This window comes from Melanotaenia boesemani, chromosome 9 (assembly GCF_017639745.1).
Source record: "Melanotaenia boesemani isolate fMelBoe1 chromosome 9, fMelBoe1.pri, whole genome shotgun sequence".
NCBI lineage: Eukaryota > Metazoa > Chordata > Actinopteri > Atheriniformes > Melanotaeniidae > Melanotaenia > Melanotaenia boesemani.
Genome location: NC_055690.1, coordinates 1,797,757 through 1,818,811, shown reverse-complemented (window position 1 = coordinate 1,818,811; position 21,055 = coordinate 1,797,757). Strand labels below are relative to the sequence as shown.

Genomic DNA, 21,055 nt, shown 5'->3' with positions numbered 1-21,055 from the left:
TACAGTTGACCACGCCACTCTGTTAAAGCATCTCAGAAATTTTATTGGCATTACTGACTCTGCATTATCTTGGTTTTCCTCTTACCTTTCATCCCGGTTATTCTCTGTAGTACTTGGAGAGTTTTCATCTTCCTCGGCCCCCCTATCATATGGTGTTCCACAAGGTTCCATCCTTGGGCCTATTTTATTTTCCATTTACATGCTTCCCTTAGGTCAAATCATTCAAAACCACAATATAAATTTCCACCTATATGCAGACGACACACAACTATACGTCCCGCTGGCTATGAACGACCCTGAATCATTCACTCCCATTTTTAACTGTCTTTCTGACATAAAGGTCTGGATGTCCCAAAATTTTTTAGAACTCAATGAATCAAAAACAGAAATAATTCTAATCGGTCCATCTCAAGTCACTCAAAATCTCTCTTCTCTTGATAGTTTATGCAATCTGGTAAAACCATCTGCCCGTAACCTGGGGGTTATTTTAGATTCACAATTTGATTTTAGCCCTCAGGTTACAAAGGTTGTCCAATCTTGTTTTTATCAGATTCGGAATATAGCCAAGATCAAATATTTTATTTCCCAGTCTGACCTGGAAAAGGTGATACACGCACTAGTTTCCACCCGGTTGGACTATTGTAATGCGCTATACTCAGGTTTAGGTCTGAAGTTGCTCAGTCGTCTCCAGCTGGTCCAAAACTCTGCAGCAAGACTTTTAACAGGCACTAAAAACATGAACACATCACCCCTATCTTAGCTTCCCTACATTGGTCAATTTTAGAATTGATTTTAAAATCTTATTAATTACTTTTCAAGCCCTCCATGGTGTAGCCCCCACCTATATTTGTGACATGCTCTCTCCCTATGTCCCGGGTCGGTGCCTGCGCTCCTCAGGTCAGAGCCTCCTGACCTTGCCCCCTTCCCGTCCCCTCACTAGAGGAGACCGGGCCTTCTCAGTCAGAGCTCCTAAACTTTGGAACTCTCTGCCTGAGGAGTTCAGGGCAGCCAACACTGTTAGCACTTTTAAAACTAAATTAAAAACTTACTTTTATAGAATGGCTTTCTTATTGTGAATTTGTTTTTATTAATTAATTTTATTGTCTCTTTTGAATTCATGTTTTATTGTTTTACCTTTGTGTATGTGTTCTTAAATGCTGTGAAGCACTTTGTAACTTTGTTTTGAAAAGTGCTATACAAATAAAGTTATTATTATTATTATTATTATAATAAAATACAACGATAACACAATTGTCAGTTCAGGAAACAATGAATAACAATACAAAAGGTCTAAAATTAAATGATTAACTTTTAAATTTTATGTTCTTTATCAGCCTCGGGCGTCTTTCTTTCTGAGTGACCAGTATAAAGATGCCTGCTAGTTTATGTCAGGTTTGGTCTAATTGCTGAAAGGATGATCTACGTATGGAGTTCTCTGTAGTGCAGATCTGTGTTCTTCTGCTTAGAAAACTGACAGCTGCAGAAAAATGTTCTCTCCACTGGTTGCATGCTGTGTTTCTCTGGTGAATGAGGCCCAAGCTAAATGACACATTCTGTTTTAAGGAAGAAGTCACAGAAATGCAGTAAAGTTGTGGGAAGAGGGGCAGCAACATGTTCACATGTAACCAACAAACCTGCAAATAATCACATGCAAATTGGCTGAGATATGACTCTTTCAGTTTTATTTACACTCCTTTCATGATTGTCATAAACTAACAGTGAGACAAGATAATTAGTGCATTTACAAAGTCTAAATTTATGGAGGGACAAACTAAACAAGCACCCACCTCTGAGATGGCAGCTCCAGCCTGCTGATGCAACACGTCTGGTAAAGTACCTGGTACAAACCAGAAACACCTGGAGGAGCATTGGACAACTAACCAGGTTACCTGGCAACAGGTCAGTAACATGACTGGTATAAAAGGAGCATTTCAGAGAGGCAGAGTCTCTCAGATGGAAAGATGGACAGAGCTTCACCAATCTGACACAAACTGGCTCTAAAACTGTGGAACAATTTCAGCAAAATGTTCTTCAGACTTTGAAGATCCTCCATCTACAGTGTAGAATATCATCAGAAGATTCAGAGAATCAGGAGGAATCTCTGTGTGCATGGGACAAGGCTGGATGCTGGTGATCTTCTGCATTAAAAGCAGACATGATTCTCTACTGGAAACCACTGCATGGACTCATGAAGACTTCCAGAAACCACTGTCTGTGAACACAGTTCACCCTGAAACCCACAAATGCAGGTTAAAGCTCCATCACGCATATATAATAGATGAGTTATTGCTGAAAGGAATTTCGACTATCAGAAACCGTTTGAAGGTTTTCTTTTTTGGTAAATGGTGTAGAAATGGGCAGAAATCATCCCACTGCTCAAAAATATCTTTCACTGTGGACAAAGTTGTGCAGGGCCGTAGCTTCTGGTCCATCCTGGAAGGTCCTGGTGCCACTTTTTACTGCTCTCATTGTTTTTATAAGATTAGGGGATGAAATAATTGAAGGTGTGTTGGAATCAGGGAGGAAGATGTTGCTGCACATTAAACGTTTGCAAAGAGAATGACTTAGATTGAAAATCTAAGTCATCTAGATTTGATATAAGTTAATGATACAGTACCAGTCATGGTGAGCAGAGTTAATATGCATTTATTGATGTAATCGTATTTTCTGGTCACTTTGTTAGCCGTAGAGGAAACGAGTTGTAACACCCAGTCAGGGAGAAGTTAGGAGTCATCTAATATAATACACTCATACACTTTGTCTGCATGTGAAAAAGTAATTCATTGAGGTAAACACAGCTAAAGCTGTAAGCTAGCTCATGGATACTGCAGCCAGGGACAGGGCTGGAACGGCTAGCCACAACTACAGCTGAATAAAGTTTGGGTACAAATGTGATTTGAATGGCGACTGTTCTGACTCCTGTCGGTAGTCAGCAAATGTAAGGGACCTCTGGTGGTGACTTGTGTCATTACCTCATGCAGAACAGTATTGAACCACAGCTCATGCAGGCTGAGTGCTCCACCACAGTCATTTGTCTGATCCTTGGAGTAGATCTGTCAGTGAGTATGACTGCTCCATGTTTATTTAAGTTTGTTCCAACTTGTGAGCATCATAATAGTCTCTGAAGCTTTGTATTTTCAGTTGTAAAACCGAGCTAATTATGCTAATGCTAATCGGGAGCTGAATGTTAGCATAGCTAGCTGCAGGCTGTGTTGCTTAATGTTGGGCCTCATTTCTGTTATGTGTCCTTGCACATTTGCTTTACTGCGTCTTATGCCTTATTTCTTTACATGTGGGTGGATTCTATTGTTACAATGTTTGTGTTCATCTTATCAAATATTGTTGCCTAAAGATTGGTTACCTTGAATTGTCATTAATCTATAAGGAGTAAGAGAAAGGTTGAGCAGGAACTTTGCACATATTTTAGTTGATGTTAATATACTGTATATTTTGATTTTGTGTTGCAGTTTTACAAACTTGGAAGAACTCAGTAAAATCAGCTCAATCTGGAGTCAAGCCTACTGAGTCTTTTGTGTTAGCTATCTGTCTAGCAATACTGGTGACGTATCTGCTAGGACAGAATAGCGACACTTTGTTTTAGAGCACATTCACACCAGGATAGTCAGGGGGTTCGACTGGGTGAAGAAATAAGAAAATCTCCTCACCTTCGCTTTGCTTTCACGCTGCCCGCTTTGACCGAGTCGCTAACGGCTAATCCGCCATCGTCTGGATGCAAATACACTCTTCTCTTATCTTGACTCTCGCTGTCTTTCTCTTTCTTTCCTCTCCTCCTCCGATAATGTCTTTTTGCGTTTCTTAGCTGAATCTGCCTTGCCGCCTGTGTTTATATGTGCTAGCGTATGAGGCGAACAGGTCTTTTACTTTAAATAACACAGAGATAGCAACTCATCTATGTTTATGTGTGCATTCCAGTTCACTTTTTCATCTAAAATCACCCCCAGAAAACGTGTTTCTTTCACTCTTAATGTTAACACCTCCTATGTTGTTCACTGTTAAGCACTTAGGCCAGTTTGTATCTATTAAATAAACCTGATCTTGTTGGTTTTCTGTATTAAATGAGTGAGCGAGACACAAACAGCCGATCTTTGTCCATAATAAGCTAACTAAGCCAGTAGTAGTCATGCAGGTTTTTCACTTCTCTTCCTGTGATTTTTATTATTATTCTCTCATCTTACATATAAACTAACGTCCATCCAATCCATCCTCCTTTGCTTCTACATGTTTGCCCTCCAGCTGAACAGTGCGCCTCCCTTTTTTTCAACATCCCACCATCCCACAATGTCCTTTCTGTCCTGGTATGAGATGAAGAGAAAAAATGGAGTTCTTTGTGGGTGTGCAGAGAGTTTCTGGGCTTCAAAGAAAGCTCTCCACAGTCTGAGAAGTTAGCTTTGATGTGGCGGGAACCAACACCCACACTTAGAGATGTTCATAGAGCAACATGGCTTTTTAAATCTGCAGAGCATTAAGTTTAACGGCAAAGAAGAAGAAAAATGTTAAATAAACAACATCTTATGTTTTCATGTTCGGGGGGCTTGGGTTGGTGCTCCATTGCTGCTGATGGCCCGGGTCTCTGGGAGGCGTGGTCACACTCATCTCTGACTCTCCTCGTTCCTCATCCTCTGCATGCTGACTCAGCACTGAGGTGTCCAGGTTATACACTAAGAGATGTTTTGGTTCAGGTGTGTGGGTTTCTGGTTCTTTGGTTGTTGTGATACATGTTGTTGTTGCTGTCTTGGTTATTTTTTAGGAACTCCTGATGATTGTCAGCTTAGTTTACCTGTAAAAGCTGTAGGAAATTCTCTGTTGTGTTTCTGTACAGGTGTAGCAGCTGCTTGTCTGCTGTTAGGATGGACGGAAGCCCGTTGCTTCTATCTGATGGATCTTTGTCTCCTCTTCCTTTTTTTTTTTTTTTTTTTTACTTCTCCTGTCCAGCATCATAGCAGCAAAATGATAATCTGGTTTCTGTATCTTGCTGAACAAATTTGCTCTGCCAAGGGGAGGCCTATGGGTAAGGCTCCTCTTGATAATGTGATTAATTTATTTATTTATTTACTTTGAATCACAGAATCTAAGGCAGAGGGCCCGCAACATGCCTAGGAGGACCAGGCCCCCCGAGACAGCCACCTGGCGTAGGCCAGCACACACCCTGATGTTCCAGCCGCACACCCCGGGAACCAGGGTGCTATCTGCCCACTCCCCACCTCCTCCAATCTGCACCCTATATAACCCCACACACACACCCTTCCCCACGCCGCACTCACAATCACTCACCACCACACAGTCACGCCACACACAACCCACCCACCATGCCCCGTGGGGACACCCCAGGCGGACCAGAGGACAGCGAGCCCCAAGCACCCCCCCTTGACCCAACGCCCACAGAGCCAGCAGCCCACCAGCGCAGCCACCCCGGGACCTGGCCCCGGGGCAACCACCTCCCCCCGCCCGCCCCCAGCCATACACAGGGGGAACAGTGGTGTGAGAGGTCCCCAATACCCTCTCCCTCCCCGCTCCTGACTGTTTAGAAAGTGTGTGTTGTGTGCAATTAAAATTGAGGGGCAGTGACCGCAATGAGCCGGGAGCCGGACCATCTAAGGTGCCATGCCCCCCAGGTGTTGTTTGTGCGTTGTGTTTCTTGTGTTTTGGTGTCTTGGTGCAGTTAAAACTGAGAGGCGATTCGCCACGGGGTGCATCCAAGGAGACCACTGAATGGTCTCCTCCGTTCCACCCCGCATGGCTCCATGCCTCCCAACTCCCTACGTGTGTGTGTGTGTGTCTGTGTGTGTGTGTGTGTGTGTGAGACAGAGAGAGCGGGAAGTAAGAGGGGTCCGGGGATGTACGTACAGAGGGAAGCAAACTTCCCTCTGGATGATAAGCCTCTAGTGGCATTAGGCACCCCTGCTCCCCAGGAGGTCCCCCAGGGCAAGACAGGCCAGGAGAAGTCGCCCCCCACGACATGGCCACTAAAGGACAACAGCCAGTGAGCCGTCATCAACCCCAGAAATTACCCACCCTCCCACACCCCTAACGGGGAATGAGAGGATGGAGACAGCGGCAGACCCACGGCCCACCACCCCCAGGCCCGCCCAGGCCCCCCCCCACAAGTGCACTTAACCCTGCCCAGACCACACACAGAAACACTTGCACACACCTATTTCCTTGCACACTCCTGCTTATCCTAACTCATATATGCCCTCTCAGCCCCACCCACACAATATAAACACTCACACAGCATCCAACCCTCCCACTCTCACTCCCCAGACACACCCCCACTCATCCTAACACATGCATACACATGCACACAAACATACCCCCACACCCACACAAACATCATCCAAAGTACAGACACACACACACAACATACTAGCATCCCTGTCTCACACCCCAGCACCTCCCCCTATAATCCCCCGAATCCCACTCAGTCCTCCTTCAAACCCCTGCACCTCCCCCTGCCCCCGGGGCCATACCCTGGGTTCCAGGGCGTCAACCAGACACCAGGGCATGCACCAACCCACACCACGGCAGCACATCCGGGCAGGCCCAGACCCCCGGCACACACGGACCCCACCACCCTGGAGGGAGGAGGACCACCCCCGGGCACCAGAGCCCAGAACCCCCGCCCAGCCCGCCCCGGAATAGCCCGGCTGCCCGGCCTAGGACCGACGCCCACCAACCCAGGCGCCACCAGTAGCCTCACCCCCCGCCACGAGGCGACTCCAACCGCTGGCCCCCCACTGCCCCCAACGAGGCCAGACCCAGAGCCACCCCCACCGCCGAACAGCCCGGTCTCGCACCCCGGGCAACCACAAAGAACCCGCAACCACCAGTCTCTCCCGGCCATTTCCCAAACCCCCATAGCAACGAGGTCACAGTCCTCCACCTACACTAAGGGATGGAGCTAAGCACAGGGGACCAGAGGGAATGAGATTCAGCTAAATAGTTCTTTGAGGAGGCAGACTTTGTCTCACTACTGATGTGGTCAACTAAGAGATTCCTAAACTGCTGAATACACAGATTATTTTTGGTTTTCCAGTTCACAAGGATAGTTTTCTTTGCGATGCATAATGCTGTGCGTATCATGTGTGCAGAGTTAATTGCCATATTAATGTCACCCAAGTCACCTAGTAGACATAGTGCGGGGATTGTAGGAATATTACATTTAAACCATGTTGACATGTCCACACATACCTGAAGCCAGAACCTGCAGACAGGTGTGCAGGACCACAGGGCATGGAGACAGTTGTCAGGTGTGTTTTCATTGCAGTGTGTGCAGATGTTTGATTGTGACAGACCCATCCTGAACATCCTTTGTCCTGTATAATGAGTTCTATGCAGAATTTTGAATTGTATTAGTTGCATATTTGAATTTTTAGTCATTTTAAAGGTGTTTAAACATATTTGTGACCATTTATCTTTATTAAAGTTACTGGATAAGTCACCCTCCCATTTTGAAGTTGGAAGACAGATTGAGTCTTCTAGTTTGGATAATAGTCTATATGTTTTTGATAATAGCTTTGGGGCATTGAGATTCATGAATTCTGCCACCCTAATAAGTAGCTGTAAGTTTAATTGATTAACGGTATATTTTTTACATAATAGATTTAAGCTGGTGATATTCTAAAAATGTTTTGCTACTGATTCCATATTGTGAAGTGAGAATATTAAATGACAAGAAGTTTCCATTTTCTATTATATGTTCTAACTGTTTTATTCCTTTATTTTTCCATTGAGTGAAATTAATCACCTTTTTGTTTTGCAGGATGTCAGGGTTGTTCCAGAGGGGTGTAAACTTACATGAAAAAAGTGAGGATTTGGTTATTTTTAGAAAATCCCACCAAGCCACTAAAGAGGAACTGATATTGATGCTTTTAAAACACTTATGTGTTTTGATGGTTGAGCTGATGAATGGCAGGTCAGAGATAAACACATCCTCACACAATGCTTGCTCTACATCTAACCATGTTTCATCCAGACTGCTAGGTTTAAGCCATTTGGAGATATACTGCAGCTTGTTAGCTAAGAAAACATGATTAAAGTTGGGTAGCTCCAATCCGCCTCTATCTTTAGTCTGTTGTAAAGTTTTTAGACTGATACGTGATGGCTTATTTTTCCATAAAAATTTAGATATATGTGAGTCCAGTGACTTAAATCAGCTGGAGGATGGTTTAGTGGGTATCATTGAAAACAGGTAGTTTACTTTAGATAGAACCATCATTTTAACTGTGGCAACCCTCCCCATGAGTGATATGGGTAAGCGCCTCCACCGTGAGAGATCATCCTCTATTGTTTTAAGTAGCTGGACAGAATTTAGCTTTGTTTGTTCTGATAACCTGGGGGAAATGTTTATGCCTAGATATCTAATGTTTCCAGACTGTATTGTAGTATTGGGTATGTTTTGTAGGTCACAGTTGATGTACATAATAATAGTCTTAGACCAGTTAATAGAGTAGTCAGATATTGATGAGAATGTGTTAATAAGTGTGATTGTCTGGGGGAGAGACGTTGGTGAGTTCTGGAGAAAAAGTAATACGTCATCAGCATAAAGACTTATCTTGTGTTCTATATTTTTGGCATGGATTCCTTTAATCTCTTTATTTTGTCTCATGACAGCAGCTAGGGGTTCAATAAAAATAGCAAAGAGTGATGGAGAAAGCGGGCAGCCCTGTCTGGTTCCTCTCTGCAAACAGAAGCTTGGAGAAATTTGATCATTGGTCTTCACACATGCATTTGGGTTGTTATATGATATTTTTATCCAATCTATGAAATATGGCCAAAACCCAAATTTGTTTAACGTTGCAAATAAAAATTTCCAGTTTACTCGGTCAAATGCTTTTTCTGCGTCTAACGAAATGACTGTGGATTCCAGATTATGTAGAGTAGAATAATCTATGATGTTAATTAATGTACGCATGTTAGTAGAGGAATGTCTACCTTTAATAAAGCCTGTTTGGTCAGGATGTATTATTAGAGGGGTTATTTTTTCTATTCTTCTGGCCAAAGCTTTACTAATTATTTTGAGATCTACATTTATAATGAAATTGGACGGTAACTGGATGGAAATGTCGGGTCTTTACCTGGTTTTAATAGTAGAGTAATATTGGCTAGGTTCATATTTGAAGGTATTTTTTGTTTTTCCTTTATTTCTAATATCATATTGTAGAAAGTGGGTGCCAGCATTGTCCAGAATTCTTTGTAGAATTCTGCTGGGTAACCATCTGGACCTGGAGCTTTATTGTTGGGCATATGCTGGAGAGCTTCTTGGAGTTTGCCGACTGAAAGGGGGGAATCCAAGACCATTTTATCTTCGTGTTTTAATTGTGGAAGATTGATGTTACTAAGAAATTTATCAATATTGTCATCTGTTGTAGTTAGTTGTGATGTATATAATGTTTTATAGAATTCTTTGAAAGTGTTATTTATCTTGTCAGGGTCGTGGCTGATGTTTCCTTCTGGATCTCTGACAGAGGAGATGGTTGTTTTCTCCTTGTTTGTTTTTAACTGATTAGCCAGGAACCTTCCAGATTTGTTGCCATGCTCAAAATTCTCCAAGCAAAGTCTTTGCACCAAGAATTGCGTCTTTTTATCTATTATTTCATTAAATTCAAGTTTAGCTTTCCTTATAGCCTTTAGTATGTGTTCTTCTGGGGAGACATGGTAAGCTCCTCTAAGGATTTAATTCTGAGTTCTAACTCTGAAATTCTCAAAGTTTCCTTCTTTTTCTTATGAGAAGAAAAGGAAATTATTTTCCCTCTCATTACTGCTTTTCCTGCTTCCCAAAGAACACACGCTGAAGTTTCTGGCAAGTCGTTGTTTTCTAGATATAAGGACCATTCTCTTTTAAAGTAGCTGATAAACTCAGGATCTTTAAGTAATGACGTATTAAATCTCCAGTTTCTAGTTGCTGGTTTATTGCTCTTACTTCTCAGAGTGAATGATACTGGTGCGTGATCACTAATGCTAATAGGATGGATTCTGATTTCTGACATGTCATTCATCAGCGAGCTGCTAGTTAAGAAATAATCTAATCTAGAATAGGAATGGTGGACTGAAGAGAAGAAGGTGTATTCTCTTAGTGTGGGATGGTGAGAGCGCCAAGCATCACAGAGACCAAAATCCTTCATGTACTGTTTTACAGTTTCTGAGGATTTCCAGACTCGATGAGCTCCTGTGGTACTTTTTTTCTCCAGTATAATGTTAAAATCACCTCCTATAATTAATGTGTTATCTGAGTGACCATAGAGGCGAAGCGGGAGTGAAAGAAGGAGGGATCATCTACATTTGGACCAGATATATTTGCGATACATAACTTAACATTTTTAATAGATAATGTCACTATTATAAATCTGCCTTCTGGATCTATGATTGTATTATCTATGTCAAAATTTAACCTTCTATTAATAAGAGTTGCTGCTCCTCTCTGCCTAGAATTATAACAAGCTGAATACACGTGTGGAAACTGGGTTGTTGAGAGAAGATCTATTGTTGAGTTTGATAAATGAGTCTCTTGGAGTAATATTATATCTGCTTTCATTTCTTACAAACGATTAAAAATGTTTAACCTCTTTTCCCTTGTGCCAGCTCCACGCACATTCCAAGTGACAAATGTGAGTTCGTTCATGAACCAACCACAGAAATGAGGCTATATGCATATTACTGAAGCGTGTGTGCGTGCATCCCACTGCTTCTCCGCGTGCATGTGTATCTGCCAGCTGGTTGTGACAGGGATGTATGTGTGCTTGTGCTGTTCTGTGTGTGTTCCTGTGAATCATGAAAAGTGCTGATGTGTATATAATATAATGACAAGTGTTACCGTTAACCGTTAAAGGGTCGGAGAGAAGAAGTGTAAAGAGTGAAAAGAGCGACAGTGCCAAATAAAAAAGTAATTTAAAAAACTCATCTGTGCTGAGAGCAGTGTAGTGGAGACGGGCAGTGGATTTACTGTTAACTAAATTATCTTTTATGGCAGTTTTATGGATATAACATGATCTAGTGAGAAAACAGGAAAATTAAAGCACATACCAAGTCAGTAGAGCCACGGAGTGATGTCCAGGTCGCGGTACAGCTGTCCATTAATAAATAATTTATCCACCGCGATGACAGCGCGAGCGCCTTCAGCGATAAATTTCCTCCCGATGGGAAACAGGACTCTCCGTCGGTCCAGAATCTCTCTGGGATATTGGTCGTTTACTCCAAAGTTGGTTCCCTTCAATTCGCGGCCCTGGTTCTTCACCTGCTCCTTCTGTTTGAAGCTGACGAACTTCACTACAATAGGTCTTGGTCTGCTGGACCCGGGTTTCCTCCCGCCGAGCCGATGGACTCTGTGAAAGGAGATGTTTTTCACCGTTTCCTCCGGGAGCTTCAGGTGGGTTTTGATGAAGTTTTTCACCGTGGTCTCAGGGTCCTCCTCCGTCTGCTCTGGAATCCCTGCAAATACCAGGTTCTCTCTCATGCTCCGCGCCTGCAGATCTATAACTGTTTCCTTCATCTTCTTATTTTCCTCCGAGAGACGGGTCAAGCCCTCGGTGAGGGATTTTACCGACTCTCTGAGACCGGCATTTTCTGCAGCCAGAGTTTCCACCTACTTCTGGATGAATTCTAGTGATTCACGTAGCGCCTGGAACTCCTTGTGGATAATTTCTACCAGGCTTAAACGCGCATCAAAACTACTGAGTTTCTTATCTACAGAGATCAGAACATCTGTTGAGTCGTTCCCCGGTGGTGAAATAGCTCCAGGTGAATCCTCATTTCGCTGTCTCTTGGACTTGGATGAGGTGGAGGGGGTGGACGTGTTGTTTGGTTTCCCCATGACGATTCTGTCGTAACAACGATCTATAAAATCTGTCAGGCTGGCCAAATCCTCCCCGCTGTGCTCCAGAGTTTACCTTTTAAAGACATTATTTTCCTGCTTTAAAGAATATTTTGATTAGGCTGGCACAAAATACAATTGAATGAAAGTATAAATGTTTGGGCGCGCCCAGTTTGAATCTGCAGTCTCCCCGGAGCTACTTCACCTACAGCATTAGCGTCACTTACCTGCCACCAGCGTCACCTACGCTTCCTTTTTTATACTTTTTTTTTACCCTTCTTCATTATTCTCCTTCTTTCTTGTCCCCTCCAGTCAGGTCCAGCAAGATTACATAAATTCCATAATCTCAAATAAATAAGATAAAACAATATATTTAAATTTCAAAAAGAAAGAAAATTTTAAATGATCAGGAGGAGTCTTAAACCCATAAAGCCCCTCTTGGAAAAGAAAATTTGTTCAGCACAACACAGCAGCCAGACCATCATTCTGCCGCCACCGTGCTGGACAGGACAAGGTAAAAAAAAAAAAAAGAGAGAGAAATAAACTGATATTTGTGACATATATGATGAGACCAATGACCACAGAGATGAGAGGCTTTTATTTTTTCAATAAATAAATCCCAGTTTTCCTGAAATTGCAAGATTTTCCCAAGTTTCATGGCAATGCTTTGGACTTTATTTTGAAAAATGATGATACATTTAGGAAAACTGAATGGTCTCTTCTATTGCAAAATGATTTTGTCAACTCACAAAAAAGTAAAGAAAAAAATTAACAGACTGACAAAAACTGAAAAAATGATTTGTTTTTACTTTTGTAAAAAACCAACAAAAAAGATAAAAAAAGAAAAGAAAGTGAAGAATTTCCCAGACTCCAAAAACTAAATGGATGTTTTAATCTTATTTTATTTACTTATTGTTAAATTATCTTTTCCATTCACAAATACAGATTTAGATTAAAATAAAAATTTCTATAAAAGAAATTTAGAAAAACTGGCTGGAAAATATAAAATATATAGTTATCCTACGAAATAAACGAAACAGCAAAGGTTTTTATATTATTTCCTAAATTCAGAAAAACTGATGAATGCAGTTTATTTTTTTTGTGTTTTTCTTCTCATAAATTTGGAAAACCAAATTAAATCTTTTTTACATTAATCCAGAAAACCTTGTGAATGTAAAACCCTATAAATGTTTATCCTGAAACCTAAAATCTAATCACATCTTGCGAAGCTACGTTTAAAAACTGTATTTTATTGTTCAGAGTGGCCTTTTGTGGTAGGAAATGTGGGATATTTGCATTTCCAATAATTACACAGCTGCTTCTTACCAGATTGAACATGTTAAAACTTTAATTTCTCTAATCTTTTTCCTCCTTTCCTTGATGGCGGCTCGGTTGGTTCTTCAGCTCTGTGAGGTGAAGCTGCCAGTCAGGAATGCAGGTCTTAGTTTGGAGAGCAAGCAGCAACAGGTCCGCCCTCTGAACGCTGGCTTGTTGCAGCCGTAGCTTTAAGCTCAAGTCAAACAAACACAACCTGCGTCTTTCTGGAAGAATCACCGGTCAGAAAAGCTGCTGAGAGGATTTAGTTTCAGTCCGCCAGCAGCAGCTCGTTGCCATGGAGGCTGTGCACTTGTTGGACAACTGGAGGAAGGTAAATACGGTTCGGAGATGAAAGATTTTCTCCTAACAGACATTTTTTAGGTAGTTCTTTTAATTTTCTGTCTGTTTTTTTATTTATTGTTGGAGGCTTGCTTGAGGCTCCGCTGTTCTGAACATTGTTTCATGGTGATGCAGCAGCAGTGTTTTGTCATCCTGAGGGCAGAGAACATCCCAGTTTCATCCCGTTTTATGCATGCAAACATCTCTGGGTTCACTTTCATCCATTTTCCAACCTCTCCTGTCTGGTTTTTATACCTGAGCTTCTCATGTCTCGTGTAAAGACTGCAAACTTGTTTTCTCACATTTAGTGATGAAAATGTGGCTGCTGAGCATTTATACTAATGTAGACATGGAATATTTGGAAGAGTCCTTTGTTTGGTGCTGACTGGGTGACATGAGTTAGAAGGCTTGTGGGATTTGTGCAGATCGTGTGTGTGTGTGTGTGTGTGTGTGTGTGTGTGTGTGTGTGTGTGTGTGTGTGAGTAGCTGGATGGGGGAGGAATCCCTGTAGAACCACTCTGATTTTCATTATGAAACTTTCAGAAACTGGTTGTGGGGAGATGAATTTAACCTCTGCTGTCTCTCAGAGATGAGGTCAGCCATGATGATGATGTTACTCATTGCCTCCATGTTGTGTGCTCCCCCACTCAGGATCTTCATGTGTCACAGGGAGACAGCTCATTGAACATGGACCGCCTTAACAGGAACATGGTCGAATGCGAACACCAAGTCCAGGTGTTACAGGTGAGTGTGTGAACTCTGTAAAATGGAAACAATGCCTTTGTTTAGTGGAGAAAACTCCATTTTAGTCTAGTTGTTATTAAAATGTAAATTAAGCATCTATTAACTACCAGCCAGTTTGAGCGGTGGGCTGTCCCTGTTGTTTTTGACCCGTTGTTCCCAATGTGTTTACTGGTCCCAGTTTAATGTTATCTGGGCCTGATAAAGTTACCATTATTTTACTACAACTGTAGCAACAAGCTAACATTTATGCTGCTGTGATGCTGAAGACAGACATGGTGGATTAAAGAGGATGGATGGATGAAGGTGGATGAGGTGGATGAAGATGGATGTGATGGATGAAGGTGGATGTGGTGGATGAAGGTGGATGAGGTGGATGAGGTTGAGATTTGGCCTTGACTTTGACTAAATGTGAGCGTCCATCTTTAGAACTCTGCCGGGTCAGGTTTTCCTGTGTGAGGGTTACTTTTGGCTCACACAACACCAGCCATTAGCCACGTCCAGGCCAACCAAAGACATCTGGACCAAGTGGCACTACACTGTTGCCAGAGCCGTAACTTGTGACTTCTCTCTGGTTGCTGGTGTGTGTGTGTGCATGCATGTGTGTGTATATGTGTATGCGTGAGTCTGTGTGCATATATGTGTGTGAGCGCGTGTACGTGTGAGTGTTGCTGAAAAGCCTAACCCTTACGTCAGTATTCCCCCTGTTGTGACATGCCTCCAGCTCCACAGCCTCTTTCCTGATAAGTGGATCCTCAAACCAGCCAGAGTTTTCCAGCCGTGATGAAGCGGAAGGCCAGCATGTCAGGAGGCTGCAGGTCGGGTCAGGCAGCACAGCTGGGATCTGATAGCACATGTCAGCATGCTGCAAAGCATCTTCATCCAGAGTCAGTAATTAGACAGAGCTGGAGATTTGTCGTCTGTTTCCACCTGCTGCCTCTGATAATCCTATCAGGCATTAAGCGGAGGCATATGTGTGTATGAGATTTAGAAAGAAGCGAGAAAGAGACAAAGCAGCATGGTGGGATTAACTCTTCTGATTCCAGTAGGGAAACTGGGACAGTCCTGCAGAACCTAACAGAAAAATTTGATTTAAATAATGATGTTGCAGCCCTGGTAAAAGTAATGTGGTGGTGGTGGTGGTGATAGGGGGGGGGGGGGGGGATTTGTGGCCTGCTATCCTCTGGTCCACCAGGGATGTCTCCCTCAGGGCATGGTGGGAGGGTTAAGTGGGAAGTGGGTGTGTGAGAGTGAGTGTTCAAGAATATCGTGCAGGGAGACTGTGAATGAGGGGTTACAGGGTGGATAGATGGAGGTAACGGGTTGGTAGGTGGGTGGGTGTAGGGGCAAGGCTGGAGGAGAGAGGGTGGGGGTTAGGATGGGGTGGTTGGAGGGGGATGTAGGTAAGGGGAGGAAGGGGGGAATGGTTGACAATGCCCTGGTTCCTGGGGTGTGTGGCTAGAACATTGGGGTGGATTCTGGCCCATGGCGGGTGATCGTATGGGGGGGTCCTCCTGGGTGTGGTGCGAGCCCTCTGCCTTGGGAAGGTGTGGGAGGCTGGGTGGGGCTTCTGGGTTCTTTGAATGGCTTGGGTTCGTGTGCCAGGATGCTGCTGATGACCCGGGTCTCTGGGCCGCCCTAGTCTGCCTCCATCCTCCGCGGAGACGAGGTCACATTTGCAGGATCACACTCATCTCTGATCCCTCCTGATTCCTCATACTGGGTACAAGCTGAACAATTTAGGAAGTGTGGTGGAGAGGAGGTGCTGAACAACCTGGTTTCCATCCTGGAGAACCCCGACCATCCTCTCCACCACACATTGGTCAGCCAGCGGAGCTCCTTCTCTACCAGACTGAGACTCTCTGCTGTCTTACGGCCAGATACAGGAAATCTTTCCACCACTCTGATCAGTGAGTCAGCTCCGCTTAGACACCAGGCTCTACCTGCTGCTTCTATCCACCACATTTTATTCTCTTTATGAATTTGTCTCTCTATGTTGGCCCTGCAATAGACTGGAGACCTGTCTGTCCATCAATCCGTCCATCCATCAGTCCATCCGTCTATACCCTGCATGCTGACACAGTCACTGTGCCCAGTGGACTTTTGTGTAGGTTTTTGTGTGTTTCTGGTTCTTTGGTTGTTGTGATACATGTTGTTGTTGTCTTGGTTATTTTTTAGGAACTCCTGATGATTGTCTGCTTAGTTTACCTGTAAAAGCTGCAGGAAATTCTCTGTTGTGTTTCTGTACAGGTGTAGCAGCTGCTTGTCTGCTGTTAGGTTGGACTGAAGCTCATTGCTTCTGTCTGCTGGATCTTTGTCTCCTCTTCCTTTTTCTACTTTCTTTTTTCCTTCTCTTCTCTCCTTTTTCATTCCTGTCCCTTCTGGTCAGGTCCAGCAAAACTACATAAATTCCATAATTCAAATTAAATAAATAAATAAGATGGAAAAAATCTGATTATCAAGAGGAGTCTTAAACCCATAAAGCTCCCCTTGGCAAAGAAAATTTGTTCAGCACAACACAGCAGCCAGACCATCATTCTGCTGCCACCATGCTGGACAGGACAAGGTAAAAAAAAAAAGAAAGATGGATTTCTAAAAACAACATTCTTACTGGAAAAGAGGAACTGCACATAGTTAGGGTTAATCTACATATGCTGTTGAATGAATGGAGACCTGCATTAGATGCCAATATAGTGCAGCCAAGACTTTGCAGACTGCACCACATGAGAGCAGCAGCACACAGCAAATAGACCTAGCATGCACCCTGCAGCAGTGGTCCGGTAGAACTGCCCCACTCCTCCCATCCCATGAGCCTCCCAGAACCTTCACAGCAGGCCAGTCTCTGTCTCAGCAATCCTCTTAGGCCTGACCCCACTCCACTCACCGACCACCACAATCAGAAAATCCTATTAGGAAACACACAGCTGGCAAACCAACAGCAAGTCTGAGTCAATAACCGCGTTCAGGTTGTAAATAAAAAAAGCTGAAGGTTTAAAGTGGGACAAAGTCATAGGAGGTGTTAAAATGCAAATCCATGAGTCTATTTAAGACCTCAGCAGACTCTCATCAGCCCCACAAAATACACCGCAGACACCACCACCTGCCTAGGGAAAAGAAAGGACGGAGAGGTTGAGGCTGTTTAGTGAATAAGGGAGGCAGACTGGATGGATGGATGGATGGAAAGATAGATAGATAGATAGATAGATAGATAGATAGATAGATAGATAGATAGATAGATAGATAGATAGATAGATAGATAGATAGATGTGATGTTCTTTCTCATTTTTTAAAATCCATCTACCCATCGTCATCATCATGTATATTTAGAGCTTTATCTGGATCTCTGCTGCTCCAACAGATGCTTCAGAGCTACATTTTCCACCCCTGCTGCTTCAACCACGTCCAGAAACTCTACTAAATGTTTTCTCCCACGTGAGGGATGTGAATCGCCGCCATTGGGGCCGATTTAATACACATCTCGTTTCGCTGCCAGCAATACGATATATTAATGATACAGTGAAACTTCCTGCCAATATAGTGCAATTACATTCACCCCTGTTCGAGATATAAAACAATTCACTCCTGTTCGCGATGCGATACGATAAATACGATTCAACCCTATTCACAATGTGATACAAAATGATGCGATTCAATTCAATACAATTCACCTGTTCATGATACGATTCAGCCCTGTTTACAATGCGATGCGATACAGTGTGATTCACGATGCGGTTTGATAAGATTTACTCTCTTCACAACAAGCTGTTCATCCTCCAGACAGAGCTGAGTTCAGGAGCGTGGACAACAGCCCGTTCCACCTGATTCATGACATGTATGTCACAATGCAAAGCTCACAAGTACTTAGACCTGCTAATATGAGTCTTTCACAATAAAAACAGGTAATATTGACATAAAAGGCTAATCTGCCTTTAACATCAGGCAGCATCGCTGTATTTAAAATATGTTTGTAAAATATTCATGCAGAGTGTGTATTTGTTTGCAGAGCACCCCGCTGGATCTGATTGAGACTGGAAAGGGGCTGAAGTTCCAAGCAGAGCGCCCCCACCTGGTCAGCCTGGGCAGTGGACGACTGAGTACCGCCATCACCCTGCTGCCGCTGCCCGAGGGTGAGAAACCGGCTTCGACGCCATCATGACACAGCGGCAATCTTCACTGAATTCTTTCAATGAAGTTCACTTTTATTTATGGCGTCTGGCAGGTTTCAGCTTGTGACCTTTTGGTTTGCTTGTTAGTGTGATGAATGTGTCTCCATCCATCCAAGAGGGCCGGTGGACATGTCGCTAGCCTGAGAAAGTGTGTGGGAGCTAGTACATGTTTGCTAGTTACACTTGCATGAGACATTTTATAAGATCCTGAAGTCTCATGGAGTCTCAGTGCGGGTTAAAAGTTTATTTCAATCCTTTCGCCTCTTAAAACACAAAAATGCATCAGATTGTTTTAATGATGGCAGACATGTCCCTCTCAGACATGCCTGTAATTTTGCCTCATGTGGCCATACACAGAGTTTAAAACCAATACAGTGTCTGTATAAATCCAAGGATCATTACAGGGCCCCCACGTTGACACAACATAACTTTACAGGTTCATGGAGAGTAGGCGACGTACATTGAGTTCACCATTAAAATGTTTATTTTAAAAAAGAAATACTGGAGACCCAAGAAAAGAGAAAGACTAAGTTTAAAAATAACAGTTTTTAAGTAAAATTGCTAGCTAAAACAATCCTTAGCATGGGGAGATTCTATCGCAGACCCTAGCAATGACCACCACGTTAGCCCACTGTGACCACAAACACTGCAATTTACACTACAAGTCACACTGCAAGGAGAAGCAAATCTACAAAACACTCAAGTGACCCATTAGGCCTTCCACCAGTGGGTGCACAGACAGGTTTGGGCAGTGAAAAGAAGGGGCATTTAAAACAAACAAAAGAACACGTTACAGCAGTGAGACTAACACCAGACTGTAACTGCCATGGCTTAACTTCAGTACCCCGCTACACTGCTGCAGACACATTTTAACCGGGCATTCAGCTTTGTCACTTTTATTTGCCTATTAAGGTGAATACAAGATTACTGCAAGTGTTGTAACAAAGAAATGAGTCATTGTTGGTAAAAAATAATAGATTTAGCTAATATAGCTTCATGCCTGATTTAGTACGGCCAAACCACTTTTAAGATTTTTTAATAAAATTAGAGGAATAGTTTAATTTTAAAGTCTGAGCTTTAAAAGGCCCTAAAGAGGTAACATGACTCTGATCTTGACTCTGCGCTTTCTTCTTCATCACCTGCCTCCTCATCCTCCTTGCTATTATCCAGGAGAGCAGAGAGCTGCTTTCCTGCCTGCTCGCTGTATTCCCCTTTCTTTCTCTCCTCAATCTTTCCTTTCCAGGCATGCTGCAATTGGTAAATGAAAAGAGCCCAACAGTATGAACAAGACTGGGTGACCATACAACATGGTAGACGGCTCCTCTCTCTGTTTGACATTTAGCAGATAAATGACTGCAGCCACATGGTGCAGCAGTCATGCTGTGTGGTTACTTTCTGCGCCACACACTCATACAGTCAAGCTACGTCCTCCTTTAACCCTGTACAGCTCCTCCAGGTGCATTTCAGATAAAGGTCCGCGTGTAGCAGTAATATATTAAACATTACATACGCAATACTAAATGTACTGCTCTCATTTAGCATCACTGCTAAATTAGACAACAAGCTAACAAATAAGTCCTCCAATAATTGCGCAAGGCTTGCCAAGCCTTTGAAAGCTGAAAGTACAGTCACGTCCTGCAAACGTGACCACACCTCCACGAAGGCTAGAGGCAGACTAGGGCGGCCCAGGGGGGGAGGAGGGACACACAGCCCACCACCCTGGGGCTCACCCAGGCCTCCCCCCAGAAGTGCATGTGATCCCTCCCCTCACCCAAATCCTTCCCCACTCCCACACTAATGGGTGGGTAGAGCAGTTGTCTTGTAGCCAGAGGGTTGCCGGTTCGATCCTCAGCCGGTTGAGCTCATGCTGAGGTGTCCCTGAGCAAGACACCGAACCCCTAATTGCTCCTGATGGGTCGTGGTTAGCACCTTGCATGGCAGCTTCCACCATCAGTGTGAGAATGTGTGTGTGAATGGGTGAATGTGATGTATGATGTTAAAGCGCTTTGGGTATCATTCCAGGTAGCCATAACGTGACTCACACGCACCCGGTATAATTCCACCATTAGCATACAGCTTGAGGTCATCGATGTAGAGGAGGTGACTGATGGTGATCCCATTTCTGAGTTTGTGACCGTAGCCCGTCTTGTTGACTAGGCTGAGGGGGTTCAGGTCTATGCAGAACAGCAGTGGGGACAGAGCATCTCCTTGGTATATGGAGACTTGTGCAATTGGCTCAAAGTTGGCCTCCAGGGTGGTCTTCCACAGCCTCACTGAGTCTGCAATGAAGGCTCTTTGAGTGTTGTTGATCTTGTGCAGCTTCAGGCATTCCAAGATCCATGAATGTGGCACTGAGTCAGAGGTTTTCTGGTAATCAATCCAGGCATTAACAGGTTGGTCTGTCTGGTTTTGAAGTCTCAGGTGGCAGTTCTATCAACCAGCAGCTGGTGTTTGGCTCCTCTGGTACATTGACCAATGCTTTTCTGTGTCTCTGTCATGTATTGATCCATGTACCCACTTATCTTAGCCGCTATGATGCCCGACAGGAGCTTCCATGTTGTGGAGAGACAGGTTATCGGCCAATAGGTGAAAGGGACTGTTCTCTTCTGGGGATCTTTCAGAATCAGGACTGTTCACCCTTCCTTCAGACATTCATGTTGGGTCC

At 43.5% G+C, this 21,055-nt stretch overlaps 1 protein-coding gene across 1 annotated transcript in view; it reads left to right on the top strand.

Moving 5' to 3' along the window:
- The first annotated feature begins 13,350 nt into the window (after nt 1-13,350).
- phldb1b (pleckstrin homology-like domain, family B, member 1b) overlaps nt 13,351-21,055 on the top strand; it is a 125,058-nt gene continuing 117,353 nt past the window's right edge. The window contains exons 1-3 of the mRNA XM_041995655.1: nt 13,351-13,475; nt 14,135-14,227; nt 18,228-18,351. Coding sequence (XP_041851589.1) covers nt 13,440-13,475; nt 14,135-14,227; nt 18,228-18,351 — 253 coding nt within the window. The 5' untranslated portion in view covers nt 13,351-13,439. The remainder of the gene's footprint in view (nt 13,476-14,134; nt 14,228-18,227; nt 18,352-21,055) is intronic.